The sequence below is a fragment of the Trichoderma evansii genome, assembly GCF_050947405.1.
Source record: "Trichoderma evansii strain SZMC 28006 chromosome Unknown GGI43scaffold_16, whole genome shotgun sequence".
NCBI lineage: Eukaryota > Fungi > Ascomycota > Sordariomycetes > Hypocreales > Hypocreaceae > Trichoderma > Trichoderma evansii.
Genome location: NW_028145190.1, coordinates 281,474 through 301,119, shown reverse-complemented (window position 1 = coordinate 301,119; position 19,646 = coordinate 281,474). Strand labels below are relative to the sequence as shown.

At 47.3% G+C, this 19,646-nt stretch overlaps 7 protein-coding genes and 1 non-coding gene across 8 annotated transcripts; 2 read left to right on the top strand and 6 right to left on the bottom strand.

The window, feature by feature from the left end:
• Positions 1-1,175: 1,175 nt before the first annotated feature.
• On the bottom strand, positions 1,176-2,413 carry GGI43DRAFT_410066 (bifunctional phosphatidyl-N-methylethanolamine N-methyltransferase/phosphatidyl-N-dimethylethanolamine N-methyltransferase). The gene is made up of 2 exons (XM_083206585.1): positions 2,104-2,413; positions 1,176-2,036 (listed from the first exon to the last, which is right to left on the bottom strand). Exons 1-2 carry the CDS (start codon positions 2,135-2,137, stop codon positions 1,522-1,524), a joined length of 549 nt encoding a protein of 182 aa, XP_083058542.1. The 5' UTR covers positions 2,138-2,413; the 3' UTR covers positions 1,176-1,521.
• Positions 2,414-3,081: 668 nt separating this feature from the next.
• On the bottom strand, positions 3,082-4,844 carry GGI43DRAFT_105447 (RXT2-like protein). The gene is made up of 4 exons (XM_083198831.1): positions 4,669-4,844; positions 4,477-4,598; positions 4,261-4,423; positions 3,082-4,211 (listed from the first exon to the last, which is right to left on the bottom strand). The coding sequence occupies exons 1-4, from the start codon at positions 4,739-4,741 to the stop codon at positions 3,145-3,147; spliced, it is 1,425 nt and encodes a 474-aa protein (XP_083058541.1). The 5' UTR covers positions 4,742-4,844; the 3' UTR covers positions 3,082-3,144.
• A 1,086-nt stretch (positions 4,845-5,930) lies between these two features.
• GGI43DRAFT_385665 (uncharacterized protein) lies at positions 5,931-7,268 on the bottom strand (the record flags this gene model as incomplete). Its single annotated transcript, XM_083203683.1, has 3 exons — positions 5,931-6,177; positions 6,293-6,603; positions 7,002-7,268. 3 exons carry the CDS (start codon positions 7,266-7,268, stop codon positions 5,931-5,933), a joined length of 825 nt encoding a protein of 274 aa, XP_083058540.1.
• A 1,896-nt stretch (positions 7,269-9,164) lies between these two features.
• On the top strand, positions 9,165-9,254 carry GGI43DRAFT_t160. Its single transcript has one exon. It is a non-coding gene; the product is annotated as a tRNA-Pro (tRNA).
• A 520-nt stretch (positions 9,255-9,774) lies between these two features.
• On the bottom strand, positions 9,775-11,642 carry GGI43DRAFT_385664 (amino acid permease domain-containing protein; the record flags this gene model as incomplete). The annotated part of the gene is made up of 3 exons (XM_083203682.1): positions 9,775-11,156; positions 11,227-11,284; positions 11,343-11,642. The coding sequence occupies 3 exons, from the start codon at positions 11,640-11,642 to the stop codon at positions 9,775-9,777; spliced, it is 1,740 nt and encodes a 579-aa protein (XP_083058539.1).
• Positions 11,643-14,835: 3,193 nt separating this feature from the next.
• GGI43DRAFT_428821 (class II fructose-bisphosphate aldolase) lies at positions 14,836-16,134 on the top strand (the record flags this gene model as incomplete). The annotated part of the gene is made up of 3 exons (XM_083209024.1): positions 14,836-14,923; positions 15,124-15,517; positions 15,582-16,134. 3 exons carry the CDS (start codon positions 14,836-14,838, stop codon positions 15,853-15,855), a joined length of 756 nt encoding a protein of 251 aa, XP_083058538.1. The 3' UTR covers positions 15,856-16,134.
• Positions 15,968-17,086, bottom strand: GGI43DRAFT_105437 (SDR family NAD(P)-dependent oxidoreductase). The gene has a single exon (XM_083198830.1). The coding sequence runs from the start codon at positions 16,834-16,836 to the stop codon at positions 16,048-16,050; it is 789 nt and encodes a 262-aa protein (XP_083058537.1). The 5' UTR covers positions 16,837-17,086; the 3' UTR covers positions 15,968-16,047.
• On the bottom strand, positions 17,037-17,994 carry GGI43DRAFT_105412 (uncharacterized protein). Its single transcript, XM_083198829.1, has 2 exons — positions 17,272-17,994; positions 17,037-17,170 (listed from the first exon to the last, which is right to left on the bottom strand). Exon 1 carries the CDS (start codon positions 17,755-17,757, stop codon positions 17,338-17,340), a length of 420 nt encoding a protein of 139 aa, XP_083058536.1. The 5' UTR covers positions 17,758-17,994; the 3' UTR covers positions 17,037-17,170; positions 17,272-17,337.
• Between the last annotated feature and the right edge of the window lie 1,652 nt (positions 17,995-19,646).

The following is a 19,646-nucleotide window of genomic DNA, read 5'->3' as shown; positions in this document are numbered from 1 at the left end:
AATCTGCCCGGAATGACCTGGATCCGGTGCGCGGCCCGAGTTTTGATTTGGTAAACACCTTGATCGAGACCTTTCAGCCGATCTTTTCTTCTTATTTCGTCCTCCTTCGGCCTCCTTCGTCCTCTTTTTCTTCGTGAGGCTGTAAATGTATTTGACTACAAATTCGAAAATGCAAAGGGGTTTATCGAATGTGCAGTCTGTTCCGGCCGGTATGATCCGCCTCGGCGATGCAAGCCGAGAAGAGGAATGCTGGCCTATGGTTTCAGCCAGTGAATCACATGAATGGAAAAAAAAAAAAGGCGAAGTCCGGGAAATCAAGCCCTGCCAAGGGTCAAAAAGCTAGCCAAGAGCTTATTTCTTTTCGTGCTGCAGGTGACTATTAATAAATTAGGCACAGGATGCAGATGGGGAGTCTGTCTAAGCTGAGCAGAGCAGTCACAGGTCAGCAGCCCAATGCTCATTTAAATGATGCTGCTCTGGACTGGGTATTCTACATAGAATCACGGACCAAAGGCACCAATGTTTACAGCCCAATTAATCATGACGCATGCACTCCGTGTAAACGAAGCAAACTCTTGCACCCCCTGTAAACCGAAATAACTATCTGAACCCAATTCTGGCCCCCGCCTCCTTCTTATACCGGGTTTCCCCGGAGTTGATTTTCTGCTATTTTGCGGGTGGAGGCCATCCGGGTCCCTCTAGCCTCTAATTTATGGCGGAGAAGGGAGAAAAGCCACACAAAATACGGTGCAGGTCAGATGAGCTTGCATTTTGGCAGCTCGGTTCCCCAGACTGGCTGGTACCCGTGTCTGGCCGGTTTTATTTTCACTAAGCCGAGATATTGGCGATCGTTACATCATAACGGCCATTGTTAATCACAACGAGCGAAAATGCGTGAATACTCGAAAAAAAGTATGCAATGTCAATCAAAGTAAGTCTGGCCGATGCTACACCAAATAATGACTCAAATCTTGTGAGTGGTGCAGAACGTCCATCGGGCTTATCCCGGTGTTCGGTTCGGAATACGACTCTGGGATCCGGTTTGGCAATTCGTGCCGATCTAATTCAGCCTGAAGGACACCAAGGTCATGAATCGCTATGAAAATGAACATTTTTGTGCCAATGAAAAAGATATAAATTCATTGAATTAAAAAAAAAAAAAAAAAAAAAGAACATGCCTAAGAATATGATTCATTCCTCAAGTAGTCCTTGACGACCCATCCATCTAGTGGTATATGTGGAATTCCCAGCCTTTTCATTCAAATCTTGATAAAACCCCTTCTCCTCCTTCTAACAAACCGCACCTGAGTCTGTTGAAAGACTTGTTTTGGTTTCCTCTTTTTTATTAGTCGCCCAAAACGCCATGCTATAATGTCAGATACCATCGCCGCCGCCGATATATCCCCTCTCATCTACCCTGTCTTGGCTCCTCTCTAATTCGGTGTAACCTTCAACAACCCAATTCTACTTGTACAATTGAATAGATCGGCAGTCAAATATAGATTCCAAAAACCGTTTCATTTATTTCTGCTTCTTGCCCGACTTGGCCGCTGCCCGCTCGCGCTCACGCTTAGCATAAATACCAGCAGTGAACGGATCCTCGAATCGCAGAGCAACAATGTACACGACCAAGACAAGAAGAGTCAAGGCAACACCAGCAGGCTTGCCATAAAACAGCGCAGTGCCCAAAAAGTTCATCGTCGAGCCCCAGTACATCGGCGCCGACGTCACGTTGAAGGGGAAGCCCGTCACCATCTCATCCATGAGGATGCCGCAGTAGTCGCCCAGGAAGGTACCAGTGATGCCCAGCCTCCATGTTGATGAGACGACGAGGATCATGCCAACAGCAAACAGCGCAGATCCGGCAACTTGCGAGTACAGCGTCGTCAGAAGAGGGTGCGATGGCTGGTCCTCCAGGGCTGCCTTGTACAGCGAATCGCGGACGAGGCCGGCCGAGAAGATGGCGATTGCGAGGGCATAGCAGGCAGCGTAGCGATTGCCTCCAAACAGCCGTGATAGGATCTTGTTGTGGTACTCTGTGGAATTGGTTCTGGTGGTTAGCTGTATTCTGCGGCTCACGAATCGCGAGAATCTATTTCGAACCTTGACGGGCAACAATGCTGTAGGTAGAATGCATTAGTAAACAACTCAATCCAATTGCATGTGAAGGAGGAATGGAAGGACGTCGCCTCTTACTTCCAGGCCAGCGGGTTAAAGATGATTGATCCTGCTGAGACTATTTCGATGCGCAAATCATCATATTAGCCACACATCTTCACTCTCCGGAGAAGCTTTGTTCACGTACTCAACAAGGTCTTCTTGTCCAGATCGACATAGTCGACCAGGTCTGCGATGCTGAATGATGACGCCATTGCGAGGTTGTATGCGTAGGTAGCTTGGGAAAGTAAACAAACACAGGTAGAGAGGGGCAAAAAGAAAGAAAACAAAAAGAAGAAACGTCTTAAAAATCGTACACAATCACAGGCGAGACAAGAAGGAAACGTGGCGTCTATTACTCCGAATTCCGCATCCAATCCCAGAGGTTTGAAAGCTGCAAGCTCATAGCGTCATTGCCCTGCCCGGAACGGCTGGCAGCTGTTTACCTCGTTCGGATGCGGGGATTGGTTCATGCGTGGTCACTTAGATGGGGCCTCAACAAAATTGGCGTCTGTCACAAGCAAATTGTCAATTCCAACTAAGCCCCCGACAGCAGCCGCGTCTGCCAACGTGAAAATGATAGGGCTGGGGTAAGAAAAAAATCAATAAAAAGAATCCCGCTACTCCGTATGAGCACTAACCCATGAGAAAGCCAAGGGAAATGCAGCCGCTAATCCTAAAAATACACAGGCTACAGGTATGTATGTATGAGACTGGCTGGATAATAGCAGAAAAGGAAAAAATAGCTCGCGTGTCCAAACATCCAACAGAAAGTCCATTGCCTTTCGCCCCTCTCCAAGCATCCAGGACGAGGCCCATATTCATCCAGTCGATACACTGGGCCAGTATGTGGTATCTATAAATCCATTCAGGTTCCCTCACAATATAGAAATCGTCATCATCAGCTCATCCACAGTTTGTGGCTGGTTTGGTAGTATTACCCCTTCCCCCATAAACGCCTGAAAAACGCCGCCCATAGTGACATGTTTATCGCCTGTTCCTCGTCTTCTTCCCTGCGGTGGCAGTATCTTCTTCTTCTTCGTCTTGGCCCTTCTTGAGGTCCTCTGTCAGGCCCCATTCTTCTTTGTCGTACCAGTCCTCGCCATCTGACATGTCTCGATTTGGTCCAGAGTGTGCCTCTGCTTTCGACCAATGCAGGACGTCTTTACGAAGTCTTTGAGCTCTCAGCAAGCCCAAGTGGAGCCTGGCCGCCCCCCGGCAGACCTCTTCTTGCTTCTGCACGTATAGGGATAGAAGCTTCCTCATGTCTTCAGCTTCGTTGTCGGGTAAACCAAGGTTTCGGTCGAGTGCGGCAGTTGAGGGAGGTAGGAACATTGGGTGGATATAGGACTGGCTGGTTTCTACGCCGTTATGAGAGGCTTCGTTTGCTGGTTCACCACCATCTTGCATCTGCACGTCTTCGCTGGGCAGGCGGCTTCCCTTCTTACGACCCTGACTTGCAGTTTCGGTCGATGGCTCTCCACCGTTTGTAATTTTAGCTGTGTCACCATTGGCTGCATCTTTGCCGTTTTCTTGCTTCACGTCTGCTGCTTTGGGTTGGTCCTTGGAAGCTCCGTCATCTGTTTCCATCATCTCATCTTGCCTGGGAGGCGTCTTCTTCTTCTCTGATGCATCGGCATCGTCCATGGGCACATCGGCGTCTGCCGAGGTGGCAGCACCGTGTTCACTCGACGCTTTTGAATCGTTTGTAGCCCGAGCTCCTGGCGCATCGTTTTTGCTGGTCTCGCCATTTAGATTGGCCAGTGAAGACGCTCCGTCGCCTGTCTTTGTGGAATTTTGAGACTGGCGAGCAGCGTCTTTTTCAGTATAAAAATCGATATCGTTCGTGCCGACCATGGTTGAACATGGCACCCAAGTAGAGTCCCCGCAAAGAGAGGTCCACAAGTGTCGAACCTGCCACAGCGACCGGTTTTCCTTTTGCATTATGCGAGAACTTTGCTTGACTAGTTCTGTGAGGGTATTGGAGGTAAACGGTTTAGAGAGGACGGGGTGGGTTGGCAGGTCGGTTGAAGCAGTAAGCGGCGCAAGGATGTCTGTCAAAGTTAGCGCGGCCCTGTCCCAGCGGATTTTCGCGAAACGTACGTTCTAGGCGAATGTTTGCATACGGATCCAGCTCTGCAGCTGAGATTATGGCCTCTTCGACGCGGGTGTCGTCATCGTCGCTATCGAATTCGTAGCCGTCGTCGTCGACCAAGGGAGAATTGCGATGGATGATGGACCTTCGCACACCGGCGTACTCCACGGACTGTGTCAGATTAGCCATCGCGCCTCGCCCAGCTGAGATCCAGCAGGTAGTACCTCTTTGTAAGCGCCGGGCCCTGCCGTGGGCATCAATTGTCCCTTGTGTGCGAAACGCGCCCTCTTTTTTAGTTTGTTGCCGCGGTTGGTGAAGCTTTCGATCTCGGAGTCAGAATCGGATTCTGTGGGCGAGGCCACGAGGTTAGCGTGATTCAGCTGGCAGCGAGCGTCAAACGTCTGTAGGGAGCTCACCATAAGCCCTGCGTTTGAAGGCCTTCTTCATGCCGGCGATGGTCTCGGCAAAGAGCACCTGCTGCGATGCCATGGTGAGCAGATTCCGAGGCCGGCCGGCCGCTGACGAGGGCAGAGCTGCGTGGAGAGAAGAGAAAGCCGACGGCGAGCACAAGATTCGACGAGACGAGAATTTGGCGGAGCTGATCTATTCGTGGGAGCGGCTTATACGTCGTCTAGCGCACAGGATGCGGCGTCATAGAGATCGGCCTCGCACAGCAGACTTCGAGGCTTGTGTCATATGCTAGAAACGGGTTGGAGGAGGAGCAAATTGGCCCACGACGAGGAGAACCGGCAGAAGCGCAGAGGCGCTGGGCAAGGCTGCTCTGCTCTGGCTCTGCCCACTTTTTTTCCTAAGCTTCTACTGCCGGCACAGCCAAAACGACATGGGCCAATGAAAACCCGAGACCCGGAAGCTCACTTTTGCCGATGCCGTGCTGTAAGAGCGCTTTTGGGATTGGTTTTTTGGAGGTGTGACGTAAGATTGGCATATTTTACCGGGGATTAAGCGATATCAGTTGCTGGATAAGAAACATTTCAGATATGCGTCTGAGTTTACGTGCTGTATTGAAACACCAGCAATATTTAATGTCTGCTTGTAAAGTCGATGATAATTATAAATTAGGATGCATATTTCGAGAGAAAATAAAATTTTCAATATGTGTTGGCTCAATGGATTTGTTGCGTCATGGGGTATGAAAATTGTCAACTGGAGACTGCATTATCGATATATTAGAATCCACATTGGTCACTTACACCAAAAACACTACGGCGAGTGTTCTACAGTTAAAAATCACAGATTTAATTAAAATTTTAGAACTTATCACAAGCATAAAGGATGTTTCAATCAAATCTATTACTTCAGCTTCGCAAGCTTTCCAATCATAGATGCCACCTTGGTCATGGAAGATATCTCAATTGTAAAGGATGCCTTAATTACGGAGGATGCTTGTTCCATAGCAGTCTCCGAAACTATTACAATGTCTTTTTCCGCTCTATCTCCAATTTTAGATTTTGAGTTGTTTTTAAGTCTTGGCAGATCTGCCGCCAAAGCCGCTGGCAGCTGAAATCTGTGACGCAGCCAGGTCTAGCTTTGGCAACGGGGGCTTGCCGCTTCCTGTTGGGGGAGGGAGGAATTCAATAAGCAACTAGGTACGCTAAGTACGTGTCTAATGACTATAAATTCACAACATGAAAGACATTCGATTCGCTCTCGTAGAGTTTCAATGCCCCAGGGTATCGGCGTCATCTAGCTCTGGTGCAATGGAGTTACCAGGCAAGCCTCCCACAACGAAGTGGAAGAGGGGCAGCAGAGCGTAAGGCTCCTCCTCGGTGGTGTCGCTGACATACTGCTTGACTTTTACGGAGCACCATGGGTAATGCATTACGGATGCCTCATAGCCATAGACCCCAAGGGCTCCAATCCAGTCATAAGCGACAAGTGTGGGTGGCTGGTGACCTATGCCACGGCTATAGACTGTCTAGCTGCCGCAGGGAGGTGGAACGCAGAGGAGATCATGATAATACTAACCTGAGTGACGGGCACAGCGTTGAGGGTATTGGTATTATATGGGTGCCCACCTACCCGCAATGATCCCTTCCATGGTCGGAGCAAAAAGTCGTCAGTAGCCGAGATACCGGTACTGGATCAGCCGTGATATAGCCAGGATGGATGATTGCACCAGCCAGGCCTCGAAGTCTGGCCTCGCGAACAAGGAGCTCGCTTGCCCACTTGGACTGTCTGTATCCTGTAGTAGGGCCCTTACGGCTTCCCTCCAAGTCGTCTGCTTTCATCACAACACCGGCATTCTTAGAGAGTTCCACGCAATGATCGGTATCTAGTGTCGACGTTGAGCTAACAAATGCTAGCCTCCAAACCTTTCCAGTGGCACAAAGCTGAATGCAAATCAGTATGCTGAGCAAGTTGGCTAATCGAAGACTTGAGTATGGTAGCATCCAGTTAACCTAGGCACCGTTGTGGATGACAGCATCAACCACAGCAGAGAAGCCAGCCCAGACGTCCTGAGAAAGGCCAAATTGCGGCTTTCCAATATTACCTACCACGACTCAAAGCCTGGACGAAGTTTCCCATTCCTGAAACCGTAAGCCGTAGGCCTTCATTGCTTTTCCAAGTCGAGCAATACCATCCGCCGGATCCTTGGCTCATACGAGAGCGATAAAATTTGCCATGATAGGGCCTTCGAGGAGTTGGCGCACAATATATGAGCACAGGAAGCCAGTAGCATCGGTTAGAAACACGCTAGGTGACGTGACTGCGCCTGCTATAGGAATACATTTGGGATTTTGTTTGTGAGGTCCCTTGCATCGGTGGCATACGCCTCGTCCTTAATATTATTGTCTGCATCAGGGGCCATAGCATCCAGACGCCGGCCAATGGGGCAGGGAGCACGGTCGACCTCTGCGGCAAGAGCCTCAAGAGACTGGAATTGGAATGTCACCTTGATCGGCAGACTGATGTCCTTCCATTCCTTGAAAACCATTTGCTGTGCAAGGATAGAGCGTCCTCCCTCGCTGAAAAAGTTAAAATTCGATCTGAACATTCTTGCTGAGCTGTTTGGAAGTATAGAGGCCCAGATCGAGGTCAGGCAAGTCTTTGTAGGTATCAGGTTTATATACGGATAGTAAAACGCATAAAGAAAGTCATTTTTTCTTTATTTTTGAAAGATACCAAGGATAAAAAGTCTCTTGCAGCATCAATCGGCAGCGATAACTACTCTTGGTTCTACTATTCGGTGCTGCGTAATAGAAGATGAACAGTATTCAATTGTACCAGCATGAATTGGACTCAAAGCTAAGAAATCTCAAATGATATTGTACTACTAATAGTATTATGATATTGTCTGAAAAATATGTAACAAAAATCATCAGTCGCCTTATGCAGCTTATATTAACCAATCACTCATTCATCCACTGCTAAGCCTCGGCGGGGTTTAAAAATGCTGTGAAGATCGCGCTTGAAACAAAATCCCTGTTGAAAAAGACCTCCGGGGGGGTTAAAAATGCTGTGAAGGTCGCGCTAAATTTGTCGCTCAATGTGAAGACTAGACCAGGAATGCCAGACTAGGAATGATCAAATGGAGAGATAAGGGGTATAAATAATCTATTTTCATTATAATTATAGAGTATAACAGTTGTTTTGAAAGTAATCCCCTGAAGATGTTGATAGAAAGCTAATAGCAGAGAAAAAGTTGAATATCAACGAGCGGGAACCTTTATTCACAACTCAACCCTCAAGTTGCGGGCTAATGGAATTGAGAATAATTAATTCATCCATTCATGAAAAATAAGAGTTTATAAAGAACTCAGTAACAGAGGGAAAAGAGGCGAAAATTATTTACAAAGTATTAAACCGCTACATCTTATAGAAGCGAAATAACGAAAAGAGATCACAAAGTCTACAAGAGAAATCGATGAATATTCAACTCCACGATATAGCTTGCTTGATAAGAACACAACTAGTGAGAAATCCAGACTGGGCTATGATCCATAAGAAGAATAAGACTATCTACATATTGGGAGTCAGACCACTAGGCAACCCACGCTCTACAGTATGAGGCTACTATATCCGAAGACATGATCGTCACCCTGGCAGGGGTGCACAACGGCGTCGTCCGAAGGACCCTGGAAGCACCCCACTCTCACACCATCTGAAAGTTATAAGAAGCCGGTCAAAAACGAAATGAAAGCGTTGAGGCTAAGATTTGCAACTAGTTTCGTGCGATGAGATGGCTGATGGGATTGCCATGCTGCTAGTGTAGCGTCTCAGGCGAAGGCGGCTGCGGCTTGCGTAGCTAGTACGGTGATGGAGGCGATATAAGCGGCATGTGGAAATTGGACAGGATAGGAACCTATTTTAACGGCTTCTAAAAAAACAAGACAAGAAGCTAGCATGTGTCATGCAGCTAGTTTAGTGGCTGAATTAGTAAATCGAATAGAACATGGGCATGAGCTCCATCGCCTGATTGTTGTGAACTGCATATTCGTATTGTCAGTTAACATGGTTGAGAACATACATGCCAAAGCAATTATAGATTTCCTATGTAGTTAATAGAGCCATGTACTCTCAGCTCCTAAACTCACAGTTCACAACAACTACTGATTCCCTGCCTCAAGAGGTCGTATTCAGAGATTTTTTCTCAGTCTGATGTTCCATCCACTCTCGGAGCATAATACGGAGCAATGTATCCAAACCAGCTTCCGATACGGACGACTCCGAGATGCATGTGCTCCGAGCACGGTCCCCACCGCGGTCTGCTCCGATACCGCTTCAAAGCTCTCTTGCTCTTCTTCGATTTTTTTTTCTCGATGCTCGAGTCAAGCTCTTGCCCACATGAATCCACAATCAAGATCTATGATCCACCGTTCACTTTGCGCAGACTTTTTGCGGCGTTCATGAATGAAATACGAGCGGCTCCTTTCAACAACGAATCACAATCGGTCTGGTGGTCTAGTGGTATGATTCTCGCTTAGGGAAAACCCTACAGCTTGTTTGCGAGAGGTCCCGGGTTCAATCCCCGGCCAGACCCGTTCTTCAAGAGTTTCTCTTGGAGAATTTCCTTTTTTGAATCTTTTTTGAGTTAATTCCTGTTCGTTGAAGTAGTAGCACTACCTGGTTTGATGCTTTGTCTGGCGAACTGCTAAATTTTTTGCCTCTTCTTTTTTGCGATTTCCGCTTATAAGAAGAGCGCGGCGGGCAGTATCTTTTTTTTTTGGCACTGTATTTATTTCCTACTTAGCATCAATAGAGATTCGTTATGAATATTTTTCTTAGCAGTGCGTAGGCGATGAGGGACTAGTAGGCTGTTGTAGGTGTTAGTAGCACTCGGCCTTTCGTGACTACAGTCAAAGGACTTGATGCAAGCGGCTGCTGCTAATGGAATAAACTAATAGAATTAATACGCGATAGAAAGACGGATAAAGACGCTTCAGAACTTTGGGTATTGCAATTATTATATTGTATATACAAAAATTAATTTACTCTAATTAAACTAGAACTCATAAGCATGTTGCAGCCGCCTTTTCCAGAGGTAGCTATTATGGCATCCATTACTGGAACAGATGATAGTAGACACGCTTCCATGAAGGCAGACCAGCGACATACTCGCGGTATGCGCGGATCTCATCCCAGTTCAGGTCACGACGGCCAGTGTCAACATCGATCTGCTCAAGCTTCAACCAACCAGTGCGCTTCCAGATATATCCAGCTACCCAGAAAGCAAGGACGATGGGAAGTGCAAGATATGATTGGAAGAAGCCCTCAGCATCATTGAGAGCGTGCTGTCCAGGGGGTGCAATGGCAGTGAAGAACTGAGCAGCAAAGACGATAAAGCAGATGAACAGTCCAATCCAGGATCCGGCAACACCAAAGATGGCTCGGAATGGGATTTCATCAAGAGAGTGTCCGTGATACTTCCATGCCGCGCGGAAACGAATATGAGCCAGACAGATGGCGGCCCAAGCGAAGAGAACAGCAAGACCAGAAAGGGCTTGAAGCCAGTTGAAAACAGTAGGTCCCGAGGCGTTCAGGTTGATGTAGGCGAGCGCTCCTGTAAGGAGCATGACGATGGTAGACGGGAGACAGCGGCCAGAGCGATCAATGTAGGTGAAGACCTTGGGAGCATATCCCTGCTGCGCCATCGCAGTTAGAGTGCGTGAACCGCCGTAAACGCTGGAAACTCCAATGGAAATGACGGAAATGAGGATGACGGCGTTCATGAAGTGATCAAATCCGTTAAGACCAGCATAAAGTCCAACGAGAACGAAAGGCGATGCCTTGACATCGGTATAAGCGGCGCTGGAGAGGAGTCTCGGGTCATCAGAGGGAACCAAAAGACCGACAAAGAAGAGACCGAGCACGTAGAACAAGGTAATTCGCCAGAAAACCTGCTTGATGGAGCTGGGCAGAGATTTGACTGGATTACGACTCTCGGCTGCGGCGAGACCGACAAGCTCAGTGCCAGTGAAGGAGAAAGCTGCGGTGACAAAGACGGAGCAGAAGCCTCGGAAGCCATTGCGGAATGCACCCGGATCATGCCAATAATGCGCTCCCACATATTCGCTGTATTTGCCTCGCGAAGGACCACCGCCAAGGACAAGCACAAAGCAGATGATCATGAAGACGACAGTGGCGGCGAGCTTGATAACTGAGGACCAGAACTCTTCTTCGGCATAACCAATGCTTCCAAAGACGTTGATCAGGATAATGGCGACCCAGAAGATGGTAATCCAGACGCCAACGCTAATATCTTGGTTCCAATATTGTATGACGAGGGAGCAGACTGTTAACTCGAGCGGTAAGACGACGAACCAGAGGAAGAAGTAATTCCAGCCGACGGCGAAACCAAATGAGGGGTCGATGAAGCGAGTTGCGTAGGTGTAGAAACCTCCAGAAACGGGATACATGATGGCAAGTTCACCAAGAGCATATACTATTCGCATGTATAAGTATGACAATCGTAAAATTACTGCTGGCGGAGAGTAATATGGTGTAAGACTTACCGACGTTGAAAACCATGAAACCGACGACGAGGAAGCAGATAAGAACAGAAGCGGGACCCTAAATAACATGTTAGGATCTGATTTCTTTTTTCTTAAATAATTGAATTGTTACTTACACCTTTGGACAGTGCACCACCAGAACCAACGAAGAAACCGGCACCGATAGAGCCTCCGATGGCAATCATCTGTAAGTGTCGAGTCTTCATCGCTCGGTCCAACTCCACCAGTCCCAGGCCATAGTGCTTCTTCTGGAAGGACTTGGCGTTGAGTCCATTTCTGGTCCAGAAATCCTCTTCATCGTAGGAATTCACATAGTCTGACTGGGGCACCACGGCAGTGTCCTGCACGGCCTTGGATTCTTGGCCATAATTGCCCTTCTCCTCCGGCGTGTCGCCGGAGCTTGCCCGCTGGGACATTTTTATATGTGTTGTGTTTTTTCTGTCTGCTGCAGTGTCTCTTTTTGGAGAATTTGGGGTATAAGCACCAAAAAGTTCCGTAGCGTGGGCTGTAATTGGCGGCGGCGGCACTTGGATCTTTCGGCGCCGCAAGTTAGAAGCCTTTCCCGTACTATACTACGGTTATGTATGTCTTATGCAAGGGTGGGTTGGTCTAGAAAATTTCTAGAAGCCTTGGATTATACAGCCTAAACAAGGGGAGCAGAAGGAAGGGTGAAATGAAGGGAACTGGGTGCCAACACCACTTTATAATTTTGTGGTGATGCTGCAACACTAACAGCCCTCTCCGATGTTACACAACATCCTGGCCCAACAACTTGATAAACTTCAAAGCGGATACCTGAGTCAGTGGGCAAAAAGCTTTGCGATAGCCGGGACCGGAGAGCAAGAGCCAGAAAGCTTGTGTAAAAGTGATTCCATTTCGCGAGACCCTGCGCCGGATTATGGGGCCTGCCATGGAGCGGTTCTCCCCATAACATACAAAAGCAGTATAAACCACAGCGTTAAGCTATGTACTGCCGCTAGCCAAGGCGCCCGTCTTATTTCTGAGGCAGTTCTCGTTCGTATGAGAGGCAAGGTCTCTGTATCCACCATTCATGACGGTTCGTTGGCCGCCAAGGCACAGTCCGCGCGAGGCTCCATGATGAGGGTTCCATCCAGGACCCAGATGGACCGTTGCTAATCCCGGGAGATGTGTAGGGCGCAGACGACAAAGCCCACTATTAGTAGTGTGGCTGGCCCATTCCGTGGGCTGCTCTTAGGTAATTGCTATGCTAGAGACAGGGTTGCCGAGATGCTGAAAACTAGTTTTCTAATACAATACGGAGCTTGTTTACGCAAAAGCAGGCTTTGCATTGGTGGTGCAAGAGAGTTTTGGTGGGTTTCCTCTGTTCTGACTCTATGCCCTCCCCCACTTGGTTTGGTGATGGCTTTAATTTTTCCATGGGGGTTTTGAAGGCAGGGAACTCCTCAGATGATACTTCGCGGGGAACTCAATTCTATGAGTAAAAAAATGAAAGAAAAACGTAACAACTTTGGGGAAAACGGGATGCAGTCTCTTGGCGGGTTTACCCCGGATCTTGAGTCTGTGTTGAAGTCTATGCAAAGATTTACTTTTGATTCAAGCTCTCAAAGCCTTCTCGTATTATTACTCAAAATGAAACTGTATGGATGGAAAGGCTAGTGTGTGTATACTCTGAGTCAAATGCTTCATAATGGCCATATACGGAAAGTAAATGACAAGAAAAACCTCAGCCGCATGCACCTAGTCTTGGTCCCGTAAGTGCCACCAGAGCATAATCCATTCTTATGCAGCTGCACGTTGCCGCCCAGAGGATTCACGAGGCGAAAAAGCCAAGCAAAAATGGCTCGATTAAAGTTATTCCTCTCCCCTCGCTAGAAGCCAAAAAGAAAAAGAAAAAGGCCAAGAACCGTTACCCGCTTTTAAATCCTTGTCGCGAGTCATGTCTCCAAGAACCCCCAAACAGGTTGGCCCGCTTCCCCAAACCTGCCCCAGACTCCGCCGTCAAGGCGGGCACCAAGCAAGTCCTTCGTAAAACTGTTCATCATTTCCAAGATTGCCGACGCTGGCCATAGTTAATGGCCGGATTTGTTTCCGTCGGTCCCCAATATTCGTGCTGATCGTGCTTATTAGGCTTATGGAACTTCGCAAACCGTCGGGTGGCTTTCAGCCCTTTGTCAGCAGCGGGTGATTTACCGATGGACATGGCGCCACGTTGATGGCGGCCTCCAAGTGATTGGTTTGTGTTAACGGCATTTGGCTCTCGAGCAAGGTAGATGGTCGCATATCGATAGCTTCGTTTTGTGATTTAACTTGTCGACAACAGGGCGTGATGTCAATAAATGATGGTGGCTTCAGACTTTGGGGGTTAGTTCAGGTGCTGAGGGTATATCAATCTTGAGAGTTGATTGCGTGTGATCAAACTTGTTTTAGTAATCATAAAATGAGTTGCAACATATCTAGAGCAATGAAAACGATACCTTGAGAAAAATTAGATGCGGCTTTCTCAGAGACAGAGAAGCTGTGTAAATGTTTCGGTATGAAGCTATTTAAAGCAGATGACTTGCCCGTTATCTGAAGCTACAAATCGGCAACAACCGTAGCCAAACTACATTCCCCCCCAAGCTTAGCGGATGCTAAGTCATTATCCTATCTTCTAACAATAATAATCCCAGTATGGTGCAATATGGTCGGCAATTGTTTGCTCTCTAATTTAGCATCTGTCTAGATATTGATGGGCCAAAACTAGTTCCAGAGCACGGTTGTGTCTCAAACGTAATACTTCTTATTTCTTTTAAGCTATCGCATTGGCGCCCTCTCCTCTCCCATGTAGTTAATTAGTATCGGCTAAATAAAAGCCCATGTCCAACCAAGCGTGTCGGATCATGAGATCCTTGACGTGATTATGAAGAAGACGCTCATAAATGCATATTTCTTCTCCACATCTTCAGCTGCATCTCGGAGCTACAGCCTCGGATATCTCGGCTCCATGAAGGTATTTGTAATAACCGAATCTTTCGTATTGCTCGTTATGCAGGGCTCACTATTGTAGAGCAGCGGGATATGCTAAAGCCGAAGACATCTTGGAGAACCTGGACCATCTTAGCAAATGGTTAGCAGACTTTGTCTCGAAATCGCACTCTAGCTACTTACAACCGAAACATTTTCTGGATTACAAAGGGGAAGCCTTTCATCAACCGCTAAACCAGCTACATAAATGCCAGGATGAACAAGTGGGTCAGCTACAGAGAAATCGCGTCTGCCAAGGGCGCCGCAGCACATCGCTCGTGTTCAGCTCAAGAAACCTGGGGTTAATCCTAGTTGATTCAACAACTTTGTGTCCATATTATAATTCAATCAGAGTGATAAATTAACCTATCTGTATAAGTTATAAGCAAAAGTCTTTTACTTTCCGAATTTCGAACTCAATTACCTGTTTGGGAAGGCCGGCCCCGGTCGCGAATCGACGCCGGACCCGATTTGCGGAGACTTTGAGCTCCGCAGACACAGTTGATGGATGAGGGGAAGGTAATGCTGCATAAAACACTGTAATTATGGCTATAATGCCAATACAACCATCGTTTAGTCTAAAAAGAAGGAAACATATGATCTTGGCTTCGTATTATGGTTACAATGGCGCTGGGCCCCTTAGAGGATAATGCAACCCTGCGCATTTGCGAGCGGCTGACCAAGGCCGGTATGGTGTCCTCGCCGCTGTTGGGTAAGATCTCATAATACGTTACAACTAATTCCATCCAATGAGATGCTGTATCAGAGATACTTATTCTCATTATTGTTCATAGATACAACTTAGAACAAATATTGGGCTTCGTCAAAGTCGCAGAGAGGCGGAAATCCCCTCTCATCATTCAGCTCTTCCCCTGGGCTATTACATCGTCTAACGTATCCTGGTCCATGTAGCTGCCCAAGCCGCTCGCCAAGCCTCTGTCCCCGTGGCAGTGCATCTCGATCATTGCCAAGATGAAGATATGGTTAAGGAGGCGTGTCTACTGCCGTTCGACTCCATCATGGTAGATATGTCACACCACTCCAAGGAGGAAAACCTCGCCAAGACAAAGGAGCTAGTTGCATATTGTCACGCTCACGGCAAAGCGACGGAAGCTGGACCGGGAAGGATTGAGGGTGGAGAAGACGGTGTCTCGGATACGCTCGACTTGGCTGGACTCGCTGGACTCATGACGAGTGCTGAAGAGGCGCAGCAGTTTGTGGATGCGGGAGTAGACTTGCTTGCACCAGCCTTTGGTAATGTTCATGGGGAATATGGGCCTCGAGGAATTGTTCTAGATTTCGAAAGGTATTCCCCTATTACCTAACATCTTTCTCAGACAATGACACTAACATAATTACTGCGTCTCTAGGCTCGAACAAGTTAACGAAATTGCAAAAGCAAACAACGTCCTCATCGCCCTACATGGCGTGACAGGCTACCCTGACGCTCTCCTTCGCCAGCTTATCGAGGCTGGCGTACGGAAGATTAACGTTAATAAGGATATCCTCGCGGGATACTATGCGCATTTGGAGCAAAAAGTGAATAAGATTCCATTTACACAATTAGTCGACGAGGCAGTGGAAATAATGGCAGAAACTTTGGCAAGGCAAATGGATGCTGTTGGCTCCAGCGGAAGGGCGTAGCCGGCTTTTAATTTGACAAGTCGGTATATCATGATGACCTATAGGAGTGAATACCTCGGGCATATGATTATCCCGCAAACTAAACGACAACTGTTTCACCATATCACAATCATATAGACGCCTTCTATACATATCATTCTGCCTGTAGTTATTAATCATTTAGAATCTACATGTATACTATAATCAAACTTTCTATGTCCATCCAGCATCGATTCTGATGCTCTGGGCCACTACTGCCGCACTATCGTCCGCAATCAACCACAGCGCCAACTTTGCCACTTCCACCGGCTGAATCACTCTCTGAATGGCCTGGCTTTTGAAGAGGTTCGCTTTATACTCCGGTGTCAGCACTTCTCTGATTTCCCTCTCCGTCTCGATTTGCCCTGGCATGATGCTGTTTATCCTGACGCCCTGAGGACCAAATTCATGCGCCAGCGATCGGGTCAGTCCCACCACCGCAGCCTTGCTTGTCGTATAAGGCAATTGACCAATCCCAGGGACTGCCCAGTTGATGCTTCCAAAGTTGATGATAGAAGCATGGCCCGAAGCAAGAAGTAGACCTGGCATCAGGGCCTGCGTCAAAAAGAACTGGTGCCGCAGATTCACTGCGACGCTCTCGTCCCACCACTGCGTCGTGATATCCATTGTCGGCTTCATCATGGCCCTCGCAGCACTATTCACCAGTCCATCAATCTTCGGAAATTCTGCCAAAATCTTGGCCGCCGTGGGCTTGAGCTCTTCGTCAATCTTGATGACATCGCAGTGGTGGTAGACGGGCTTATGCTTGACGCCCAATTCGAGCATCCTTGCAACCACTCCCGCGGCACGATCATCCACCACATCTAAGAAGATGACTTGAGAACCTTGCAAGCAGAATAGTTCAACCATTTGAGCTCCAATACCCTGCGCGCCGCCTGTAATGACGACTGTGCGGTCGACAAGGCTGGGATATATCGCGAACTTGGCTTGACTTTCAGCCATGATGATAATGAGTCTCTTCTCTTTTTCTACTTTGCTGATAGTTTGATATTGACAACTTTTTATTTAACAAAGTCCTTTTTATACTTCAATTTGCTTTATATCCGGGATCGGACAAAATACGAGCTTATATGGCATGTCGATCGCTCGATAACCGCAGTACCCCGCCTTCTCCCCTCTCAGCTATGCTTTTATCCGAGACTAGGCGATTGTAACGTTGTTACCGGGATTTATCAGATGTGACTTGACTTATAATAAAGTTCAAAGAGTTCCACGATGATTTGCTTAACGCTGATCCTTCTGCGGAGTTGCCATTTTCTGTTACTGTTATGAGATGCTAATAAGAGACGATGATATTAGACTCGGTGGTCATAATCGAGATACTCCGTACATAGCCCAAACCTGTATGTGAGATGCCCTTTGCAGCCATTGATTTACCTCATATGAGTTTATCAAATGTTCTGTGAAACCATATACCACCCAATAGAATGATGCTTTAAACCCCTACAATTTATCTGTCGGCGGCTTCCCCTTCTTCGGCGCGCTACCTCCACCACTTCTCCCTCCTTTCCTAGTTTCCTTGCCAGGCCCCGTATCATGCGCCTTCTTTCCCTCTCCCATAGGTTTGTTGAATTCTTGATTCGCACCGCTTGCACTCAGCGGGTTTACTTTATTCCCTCGGCCAGCTGCCTCGAGTTCCGATTCGGGATCTGTCTTGTGAGGGTTGAACGCGGCGTCCTTCTGGTCCGAGACATCGTCGTCTCGAGCCGACCTCGTGCCGTTGTTGGATCTCGGCTTGAGTGATTCACGATCTTGAGAGTCCTTGTAGGGGAGCCGAAGAGCAGCAGAGGTGTGATATAGGCGGGGAATGCCCGTCGTGCAACGACGCGAAATCTGTGTGATGTGACGAACTGTAGATGCCATGATAGTTGCGATTGTGTGTTTAAATTTGATACATGTTTAAGATGTTTAAGATATAATCCAATTGACTTCTTTGCATTTCATATTTATTATTTTCATCGCTGAATGCTTGAGGTCATGGTGACGCTTCATGAAGCTCGTGCTGAGGTTGACGTCATGATGTATTATACGGCTTGAGAAAATCATAACCTACAGCAAAACGGCTCGATAAGGGTCCAAAGATATGACCAGGATTCTCTAAAATAAACTATAACTACGACTCTATTTCTCCTTATGATATTTTAAATTAAACTTCCGCTGACGTTTAGCGCACATACTACAAGACGCTCAAGAACAATTAATGATCGACCAACACACTTCTTTAACTGTCATAGTGGTTTATAACCTACCACATTTGAGATATGATAACAGGGTCGCTGTATTGACTCGTCGCGTATAGTTGCCAAATTTAGCTATAGCTAACCAGCTAATTAGCTTAATTGATCCTTCGTGTCAACACATTTAAGACTTTCGCATCTCGCCCCTTGGCGAAAGTACGGTGAAATTTGTAACAATGCATTGTCGATGGCCTGCGTTATAGGATGAAGATTTCCTCCCTTGGCATGATTTACGCGAAGCAACGCCAATATTAAAAACAATCCTTGAGTTACGTTCATCTCTATGAGAGCTGCAATGACCGTCTAATACTCCGAGCACCTATTGGATGCTGTAGAAGACTGAAGTTGCTTTACTACACGTTACACTTGGATGGCCTTCACTATAGAAAGTAACACTATTGCTTCTGTCAACGATATCGAGTTTAGAGATTCACCACGATATCTGCATTGCTACCCTTTAAGTAACACATCCAATCGGAATGCAGAAAAGTTCTACCGTACCGTTGCAATGGAGCTCCCGTAACAGGCAATAGGGGCTTCGGAGGTGCCGCCAGCACAGACAAGCAAGTTTCCTCTGTGCGTGTGTATGTGCGTCGCGTGCAGATGGACCCTGCAGATGGCCGACGCTGCAGCACCGACGGTAATGCAGTAATACAGGCTGTAGACGAACAGACCACCGAGTTATCCGAGAGATTCGTTGACGGGAAATGTCGATCTGCCCAAGCGTGAGCTGATACACATGCAATATGCGAAGCAGCACAAGCAAGTGTTTAGGCGAGTTTGAACTCGAAAACAAGAAACAAAACTCTTTCATTTGCTGAAGATATGGATAAGAAGGAGTTTCGTTTTACTTTATGAGTTAACAATGCCAAGAAATTTGCAGCATTTTGCATTGACCAGTGGTTAAATCTGCCAGCCAATCTAGCGGTCTAATAATTTGGTTTATAATTTGGTTTATTGAGCAGCAAATGCGTAGAGACACATTGAATAGGTTAACACTCCAGGGAGCACTATCGCAGTGGGTTGTATGCCACCATGCTTAGATTGTCCACATGTAATGGGCTATGAAAGCTGTCTCGGTAATTGCTTGAGTAACCTCATGCTGTAATTTGCTCTATGAGCGGCGATGTAAGAAGGAATTAGTTTGGTACTAGTATTTCCTCATAGATTGTAGTTGGAGAAAATCAGCCATAGGTTTCCTGTTGTAATTATGAGCACTTTCTCTTCAACGAGTCATAGGAGAGATATGTCAGCCAATAAGACAATACCCAACAGCTCTTTCGAAACAACAACCTGTTGGGGATGAGTCCTCGCTATAGAGCTAAGCCCGATGATTACGACAGTTCTCAACTCTTCAAGTTCCCCCTAGTAAGCATCTTATCTCTCACTTCTTACTCTTGGCCGTGTGCCGTCCCGATTCGCCCACGACTTATGCAGCTACATCTTCCCCTGCTTTCTTTCCGTCAACTAACCGGCTAATATCCCCATTTCGGCGGTGAGCCTCGTACGCATCAG